The 9,916-nt window shown below is 37.6% G+C and overlaps 1 protein-coding gene across 2 annotated transcripts in view; it reads right to left on the bottom strand.

Moving 5' to 3' along the window:
- The window catches only part of SYNPO2 (synaptopodin 2), a 96,604-nt gene extending 88,270 nt beyond the window's left edge, over positions 1–8,334 (bottom strand). The window contains exon 1 of one of the 2 annotated variants that reach the window (XM_010170211.2): positions 8,206–8,334. In XM_010170211.2, coding sequence (XP_010168513.2) covers positions 8,206–8,334 — 129 coding nt within the window. The remainder of the gene's footprint in view (positions 1–8,205) is intronic. The other variant, XM_029085501.1, reaches the window with a different exon arrangement.
- Between the last annotated feature and the right edge of the window lie 1,582 nt (positions 8,335–9,916).

Here is a 9,916-nt window from a genome sequence, read left to right as displayed (position 1 = left end):
GAAGATTCCATGCTGTGCCCAGGACTACAGCACATGATGGAGAGCTCGGGGTATAAGCCCATTGGCTCTGGCAAGCTTAGAGAGAGGTTTTTGTCATCATTTACCTTCCACATAAGCAACAAATAAAGCAGCCACTTCTTCACTGTTCTTAGCACCCCACTGAGAGCAAGGTGCTGAAGTGTTTTGAAGATTTTTGGCTGTCATGCTCAACACCATGTTGTATTGGCAGGTAACCAAAAAATAGCACTTTGATTTTGGTGCATGCTGAAGTGTTTTGGTCTAAATGTGCATTAGTCTCATCCTAACATCCACACTGACTATGAACTATGGATTCTAATGAAATAGGACAGATGGGAAAAATTACAGAAAAGGAAAAAAAAATCCACTGTGTAACTTGTGTACATTAGGTCTGAAATTTAAAACCTTCAAGCTGATATCCAAGGTTTTTTTTTTACTGCCAGTTTTGTTCCAGCCAACGACCAGTACTGGTTGCAATCTAAATGTTATCATTTTTGTCCACAGTTAATTCCATGCACAGAATTGTTCTGTTTAAAGTTGAAGCTATCTCTGCAATTCAGTCTCATTTTATAGAGTGCTAAGCATTTAACCCAAAAAATATAGTCCCTTAAAGTAATTTCTACTCTAAATATTTCTGCTGTAAATATGAAGAACATTGAGTTCTGTATTTGGAAGAAAGCCCTTCCATGATATGCATAAATTGCTAGCTGTATCCTCTCACACAAACTGACACAATCCTAAAGGGCTTTGTAAACAACATTTCCTGTTGTGATATTTTAATGTGAACTTGGCCAAAAGTCTTACTGTTACATTCACGCTCACAATAAGAATGCAATGACAGAAAATACAGAACAATGAAATATAATAATGTCATGCAGTGTATTTTAAACGTTTCCAGCAAAGAAACTAAAAAATGAAGCAAAGCTCTATACAAAGCAGCTAATCTGATTTAGAAGGAATACACTGTTTTGGGGGTTTTTTAGTTTGTTTAGCTTAAATCAGTGTGAATTCTGTTGTTCATTGTATTCCATTGAAAACTCTTCAATGTTGGAAATAAGCACAAATTAATACTACCATGTACCCAAAGCATGCTTGTATTTGCCTAAATATTGAGGAAAGCATGCCAAAACCAGCTTGGTATTTAGTTCTGTATATCCAAAACGGAGTTTACAATCATGTGCTAGTTCAGCCTGCAGTTTTTAAACAACTAGATGGGACTTTAGTACTAAACATTTCCCCTGGCACAACAGCTGGAATGCAAAAGTTTGAAACTAGAAAGTGCAGACCCCCTAACCTTTGGAAGTACATATAAAACTTTGCTGGTAAAGGTGTGTGATTTTTTTTTTTCCTCATTATTTTTCTAAGTAGCAATGGCAGATTTTCAGGAACAGAGTTATTTAGCAGTAATTTATTTTAGTAGATTTTAGGAACTTTAATTTCCTCCTTTGTTTTGCAAAATAAATTAACCTAACCTCTGTAAAGCCCAGCTTCTCCCATTTTGTCAATGGAAGCTTTGTCAATTACTTAAATAGAAGCTGAACTATGGCATCTAAATATGTGCAAAAATATACCAGTTATTAAAGTGGGTCAAGGCTTATAATGGAGTCAAAATCCTCTCCAGAAAAGATAGATAAAACCACAATTTTCCACATAATTCCTTATGTGAAAGAATATGTAATTACACCTTACAGGGTTTTCTGAGTATCAGCAAATGCCATCTGTGTCAGATAGTCTGAGAGTGAATTTGAGAATAAGAGTTTGTCCAGGCTGCAAAAACAAACTATGTTTGGAAATGTATTAGCTAGCAAATTTAAACAAACAGTTTTAAATACAGTCCAAGTAAGGCAAGTTGTGTTTAAAATCCTGTAGGTTAACTCTAAACTCCCCTCCTTTGCTGGCCAAGTTCAACTAACATGTTTTAAACATGGCTTGCTCTGTCTGCTGCTAATGCATGGAGTTGTATTCAAATCCTGTTTCAAATGTCAATTGATACAAATAAGGAAATATGAACAGGGTCATGTTAGCTCAGTACTGAGCCTTTATACAGCGTGCTGAGCGTCTGCATTTCAAACACGTATAGTAAGATGCTACTTGACTATGCATTAATAAGAGTATTTTCAGAAGCAGGAGGCACTAAAGCACCAGCTCCAACTCCAAGATGACTTTTAAGGCCATGTGGAGGTGATCTGAAACACAGAACAGTCTCTTAACCTTCATCTTACTAGGAGGATGGTGCTCCTAGGCCATCAGTGCAGAGGCAAGCAGGGGAGCAAAAATACACTGCTTCAGCAACTGGTGGTTTGTACTCACCTGTGTGACTTAGCACTGAAATGAGCTAGGAGCACGGGTGTAACACAGCCATATTTATCATGTCTCAACTAGGAGGTAGTGACCAGAATCTCAGCTTTTACTAACCTCGTTCTTCTGCCAGGAAGTGTGAGCATTTACTAGTGGTGGCAATTTAAGAGAATGATGGGAGCTTGGAAGAGTTTCCTTAAACCCAGCAGCTTTGATGTTACTTTGTGGATGGACTCTTCAGTATGAGGGTGGTGGATCATTGGAACAGGTTGCCCAGAGAGGTAGTGGAGACCCCATCCCTGGAGATATTCAAGGTCAGGCTTGATGGGGCTCTGAGTAACCTGCTCTAGTGAAGATATCCCTGCTGACTGCAGGGGGGTTGGACTAGATGACCTTTGAGGGTCCCTTCCAACCCAAACCATTCTGTGATTCTATGATTCTATGACCAACAGTGTGCTAACATACCTCTCATGTATGTGACAGTGACATGCTTTGCCTTACCTCAGGATCAAAAGCACAACTGTGCTAACATGTCTTATCCTTTAGTTTTTTTCTAGTAGACTAGGTGTAAAGGTCAACTTGATGAAAGCCACTTGGGGTTGTTCTGCATGTGTCAAGTATTTCAGATAAATGAAATGCAGGGAGAAAGTCAAACTACCACAACAGAGCCCACCTCTGCGTACATCCAGCATTAAGTAATCATATTCAGACATCAACTTTTCATACTGTTGGTTCAGGTTGTTCCCAAGTCTTTGAGTTTCACTTTCAGTTTCAGGTTCCAGTGAATCCAAAATGATGAAACTGAGACTTAAATTGAAATCTGAGCGTTTTGATGGACAAGTGCACGAGTCTAAAATGACACTGCAGCCAGTTGTCATCGGTCATTACTGAACCAAAGGTAAAGCTACTGTTTGTGCAGCAGCAGCAGAAGTCTATTTCAGAAATTGGCAAAATAGTCACCAAGTGTCTAAGTTTTGCATAAAGCCTAGTTGAGGAGGTTGGATTTGAACCCTGAATTATCAAAGTATTTCATAGGATTAATTAGGACTATAGTTAACGTTTACAAGACAATGGAAAATTGCGTTATATTTTGTATGTTTCAACATAAGAAAATATCTGTAGTGGAGCAAAAATTTTCAGGGTACAAAATCACATTGGTAAGAATTTCAAAATATCCATTAAGTTCTTTCAAATAACTTGACATTTTAGAGGTTAGGCATTATAATTGTAGTTTTACACTGGCAAACTGGCATGGTAGAAATTAAAGGAAGGGAAATGTTACTATTTTCTTTTTCTAAAAATCTAGTTGAAAAAAGTTGCTGAAAAAGTACATAAAATCTTTAGAAAAGAATTGCTGTGTGTTTCTCCATATGCATAGTGTTCTGCATAGAACATATTGTTCTGCCGCTGATGAATCAGGGAGAGATCAGGGTGCATGCTCTCATAGATATAAAATAGGACAACATGGTCCCCTTTGAAGATATCTTTCTTGCTGAGATCTATGTATGTAGCAATATTTCTGTATATACTACATGTAGAGTAGAGTACTTCCAGAACTGTTGTGATCTCAATTCAATAACAAGTGAGGCACCTTGTCTCAATAACATTAGTTTCTCCGATGTCTCAAGCCTGAAAACCTACAACACAACTGTTCATACAGATTTTTAAGCATCTGTTCATTTTTACTTCTAGGATACTGTTAGGAAAAAGAGGACTGAATTTCCTTTGGAGTGCTTAGAGATCTGAGTCATGGAACTTACCACCCTTGAATACTATAACTATTTGGTTAAGTTCCCAAACTTAAATTACCAAGGCTATGACAGATACAAACAATGAGTTCATCAAATTACTGTTTGGTGGAGGTAACAAATATGCTGAGAATAATGTACCTCTACTGCAACCAGGTAATTTAATGGAGTTACATCATGGTTGAATTATAAATCTAAATCATCTGTAGGACAACTCCGTTAAATTATCTGTTCAAAAGAGATGCTTCTTAAAGGATATAGCTCCATGGTATATAACATAGCTGGTATTGTTAAGTATTAGTAGAAGAACTCACAGGACTTTCTTTCAAATTCTAGTCCAGAAAATCATCCATTATTTTGTACATAGAGTTTTTATATATTTTAAATTAAAAACCACAAAGAAATTTATAAGGAAAAGTATCTATGATATTAATTTTAAGAAGCATTCTTTCATATTTTTCACAGTGGAAATAGAAAGAACATTATGTGTCACTTTGCTTTTATGTATCTTGAATTCTTAAGCCATCTAGGGTCACTGTTGTACTGGGATTTCCCAGGCACCTCCTGCTTTGGGAAAGCTGTCCTACAGAGCAATGCTGACATGGTTTAGTGTCTTGGTGCATACACAGCACAGCTGATACAGCCACTGTTTTCCTTAGCTTATACTCCTGCTTTTTCTTTTTTATTTTTTTTTTATAACATTTATTTAAAGCTATCCTTTTTAGCACCATATGTCTTTTGACACAGTTTTCAAAACAGATTTTTTTAAAAGTCATTGTGGTATATGTGGACAGTATATAGAATATGCAACTTCTATTTAACTGAAAATAAATGTTAATGAAGTATTTACAACATTAGCGGACATAACAAAGTAATTGATGTATGGAGCCAGGGCTGGGAGGAGAAGAGTTGTTAAAACAGTTTCTACAGTAATATGTCTCTGCAGAAAATGAGTCAAGTGGTTTCAGAATGTACGTTTTGACTAAGAGTTAAAAATGAACAAAGTGATACTTTGTGATACTTTAAAAAAATCCATTTGTTGCAATCTCACATCTAACAAATTACTGAGATGTCTTGCATCTAATTTAATGGTTGTAAAATTATTTGCTGATGAAAATTTCCTAGGTTATGTGCTGGTGAGAAAAAATACCGAGATATTTCCTGGAAAGGCAAAAAGTTTGTCTCTGTCTCTACCTCTGTGTTAACACTTTGCATGATAACAGAAGACAATACTTTATGCTACAGGCAAACTCTCACTGATTTTAGCAGGCATGCTACTTGCGTATACGTTCTAAGAGCTGGGCAACAAACGACGGGAGGAGGGTTTATGTATTTTTTCATAAATGCAATAAAACAGTATTTTAAAAAGCAGAAAACAAACTGGTAAATGTTGCTTCTGGCAGTGAACTGCAGTGACTTATTTCATTAGCTTTAAAACCAGTATGTTTTCTTTATCAAAAGGGTAGATAAACATGAATTTGTGATTTTTTTGTACCCTGCCACATTTTCATGGATTATCTCATTTCCCTCTGTTTCACATCCCTCTCCCCTTTAGATCTGTGTCACCACCACTGCCCTGCTCATGACCAGAGCCTGAGTGCCCTTCCCTCTGGAGCAGCCCAGGGGTATACCCTGCTCAGGTTGTGTCTGCAGCCAGGCAGAGACCCCTCTGCAGCTTTCCCAGCTCCCTCGAGCTGAGACAGAAATAGACACTCCTGACAAAATCTCCGTTAGTATAAATTGGCAATGACCCACTGATTCCATGGAGCTACATTAGTATGCACTAGTGGAGAAGCTGAACCTTGAGCTGAAAAAAACCCCCAAACAAACAAGTTTTTATTGTGTTTAGGAAACACAATCTTGGGATTTTGGAGCCAGTAGGAAAATTACTATGCACTAGTTGGGTAATTCTTTCATGAGTTGTTAGATTCAGTTTTCACAGATAACAGAATAAAAGCTGAAAACATTGTTTCTCCCCAAAAAGGGTCACACAGAGTGTAACTGCAGACCCCCCACATTGCTGTGCCTCAACCTGACAATGGTGCCTGACCTGGAGACGCACGTCTGCGCGCCTCTGAGAGAGCCCAGGCTTCCCGGGGAGCACGGCGGACCCTGCCAACAGAGTGAGTCCCAAAGAAAGCTATGGCCTGTCAACTCTAAGTTTCAGGTTTTCAGCCAGATAGTGTCAATTTTCACATCTCACTGATCCTGAGCAACTCTGAAGCATGGAGAAATGAATAATCTGGAATTCAAAGCAGCCAATCCACCACGCTTATAACATTTATATATGCTGAGATGCATGTACTCTTACAAGGGGTGTTCTGAAGTATTGTATTACGTGGCCTTTGGATTGGGTTCATTTCAAGAAAACAAACTTGCACTTCTTTGATTTTTTTTTTTTTCTAAAAATACATATTATTGTTTTTCTAAATGTAGATATATTTTACTGGTGGATTTTCCCGTTAGAAGTAAGACACAACTGTTACCATGTATTTAGTTCTCAAGTCCCATATTTTAGTGGTAAAACAAGATCCACACTTAAAGAGCCACAGTGTAGGCTGTGAATATGAAAATAAAAAATTGTATAGCCCATTTTTATCAGGAAAAGAAAGCTTATTCAGAATCTTGTGTTCAAACTACTGTGCTTTTTGCTTTTGTTTTTAGGTAATCAAGGCAGGCCACTTGCCTTTTTACCCTTACTTACAATTTTTTTAAGTTCTAGCTACAAGTTTTCACTAGATGGCAGGATTCCACTGTCATCTGTTATCCGTGGCTTTACTTGCAAAGCAACAGTTGCCCATCGGTAGAAAAAACATTTAAACATGTTTAAATTTCGCAAAATATAAAAACAAACAAAAAAACTCAACAGTAATAAGAAAAATTATGCATGCACTCAATAAATCATAGCTCTGTTACTGAATATGATTAATATAGGTTGGAAATCACTGAAAATAATAGTGAAAGATGTTATTTTCTTGGCAGACTTATTAAAAGGACCTTCTTTTATAAAATAAGGTAGACTTACTGTTTCTGCTATTTGTGAAAAAGTGAACTGATCCAGTAAATTAATTTTAACTATTTAATAAACATATTGACAGCTTAGAAAAGGTAGAGTTTAAATAGCGAAAGTACTGATCTAAAAAACTATATCCAAATACAAAAAACTTAACACTCAATGTACTGGATTACCAAGATACTAAAAGGAGATAAGATAGAGTTTAATCTCTCTCCCTCAATTTAACAAGACATAATTTATTGTATGATCATCAGTCCCAGTATGATTTCAGCCAGTGGTATTTTGCTAACCTTGGAGGGCTGGACAAAATGTGTCCCTCCTGTCTAGGAGAACAGAATACAGCTCCATACAGTTACATAAGTCTTAACAACCGTGACAAATCTTCACTGTTGCACCAGTAGAGAAGCTGTTGCAATGAAATGAGCACTGATTTTTAACAAAACTACTTTTTTACTATATTTTTGCAACTTGGGGTTACCAATTATTATTTTTTTTTAATTCTGAATTTCTACTGTCTGTTTTGCTCTCATTTTATACATGCAGATAACTTATGAAGTGTTCAGTAATTTTCAGTGTTGTTCATGAAGTATAAGAGGGAATGTTTGGCATCTATTAAAACTGCTTCTAAGACTGGATAACTTTACAAAACCAGAGATAATTCAGTGTAATGCTTTCCAGGATTCCCAAAATAGTAAGAACATTTTCTCATGATAAAGCTGTATTTATTCTATGCCTAGATTAGAAAAAGTATCATAAAATAGATGTCTGAAGCAGCATTTCCTAATATGAGATTCAGTTTTGCAGTATGCTGAGTGCATTCAAAAACATCCAGCGAATCAAACAGGAGCAGAAAGGCATATATCATTTCACAATTTCAAACCTTTAGCATTTAAGAAAATGTTTGCAATACTTGCAAGCTGCCAAAAAGTAGTAATTCCTTTCTATTGAAACAAACATAATCAGCACCTGTAGAATCTCTGGAAAACATGCAAACAAATTCAAACAAGCATCACAATAAGATCTATCACACCAACTATTTCACTAGAAGCAGTATATATTCAAACAAACAATACTTTTCACTCATGTTCACAAAACACCGATAACATCTTTCTCTCATGATCCTACCTTGGCGATTTGCAAAGGCTGCTTTTGCTCCTTGCCACCTTGCAATCTAAAGCCCCACGGTGCCCCTCCACTCATAGCAATGCAGAGATAATCCCCTGTGCCCATTTTCCTGGTACAGTTAGGCAGCATTCATTTACAGAAGAACATGAAAAATTTGTCTTGCAGATGTTCAGCGAGAGATTTGTCTGCCAGGCAGAGCTGGAGACCCAGAGCACCACACTGTTGTTGCTGCTGTGTACTGCACCAGCAAATGTAGTCATTCAGAAGAATGTAAGAGCTCCCTCGGATCAAGGGCACAGCCCACTCTTTCGTCAGATTTCTACGCTCAGCCCACCTTCAAAGTAAAGTAAGTAACGTTGAGGAAATGCACACAAAGAGACTCGGCCATGAGGCAGAAAAGGCTGTATTTAAACATGGTTCTTGTGACAGCTAAATCAAAACAACAGCAAAAAGAAGTGTACATTTCCCAGTGACCATTTAGGATGTAAGTTTACTTAAATGGTTTCAGGCGTTTTTAGATTCTGACTTACTCATTTCTTGCATTCATACTCCAAACAAAGAAGAAAGCAGAATCTCAAGTGAAACATCATGTACCTCCTCTGAGTAACTGATACACAGATTGAATTAGGTTTATGATTTTCATCTCTACCCTGCATGCGCTTCCTGCAGCACTGCAGGTATAAAATAAAAAGAAAGCTTTATCATTTCCCTGTCTTGGAATTGCTTCTTTTGCTGGTTCTCTCTAACCTCAGTATAGTTTAGCGTGCACTGCTATTTAGCAATGACCTGAATTATTATTGGACCCTAATAATACCTGTTCTTCTGTAGCCTGTTGCCTTTCCTACCAGAGGGGGGAAGAGGATTAGTGGAATGAAGTATCAGATCTCTCTACTGATGCTATCAGTGAATGATTTGCATTGTGTCATTAAAGGGTAACTTCACTATAAGCATGAGACAAAAAAAAGATTCCATGGGAAGTTAATTTGCTGGTGCCTTACAAGACCTGGGTTCAGTTTTGTTCCCCATTGCTGACTTGGGGCAATGCAAACTGTAAACAGCTGAGCTCCTCCAGATCTAGTTGTAGTGGTTTAAGAGGTCACTGTTCTTCAGCAAGGGATGAGTTGAGTGTCAACTACTAACAATGTAAGTGCTCCTGCTCACCTAAGCCCAAAGTCATTCAGCTTGGCTTAAATCACATTGCATTTTGAATTAAGCTGGTTCTGATGGAGGGTGTTCAGCTTTTTTGGTGGGCAGAAACAGCTAGACTAGTTTCTGAAAGAAACACCTCTTGCTTTGAGACCCAGGTTGCTAGGGGTTGATGGTAGATTCCCACTGCCTAAATTCCACCGAGGTCCTGGTACAAAGTGATTTAGGTTGGCTGGTTCTAGGTCTTCAGAGGTGTAAGGGCAAGAGGAAACACTTGGCATTTAAGTTACACAACTTTGCATCTAAGTAGCTGGTAACTGTTGAGGCTTTAAATCTAAGCTGGTGTGTCTGTCAGTTAAGTGTCCCTGGAATGATGCTTCCTTACACTACAGCAATGTTCTTCAAAGACCATTAGTCAAAATATCAAGGAAGAGACAGGATCTTCTGTTAAACTGAAATATTATGGCTGGAAAAAGTAGACAGGCTTTCAGGTCCTTGAGCCCCTTCATCAAGCCTCTGTAAGGCACCAGGGTAACCCAAAGACTGGGTGGAGACAACCTCCCTA

Source organism: Antrostomus carolinensis, unplaced genomic scaffold (genome assembly GCF_000700745.2).
Source record: "Antrostomus carolinensis isolate BGI_N321 unplaced genomic scaffold, ASM70074v2 scaffold4206, whole genome shotgun sequence".
NCBI classification, from domain to species: domain Eukaryota; kingdom Metazoa; phylum Chordata; class Aves; order Caprimulgiformes; family Caprimulgidae; genus Antrostomus; species Antrostomus carolinensis.
The sequence above is the reverse complement of the archived record's forward strand: the minus strand, read 5'-3'. Positions and strand labels throughout refer to the sequence as shown.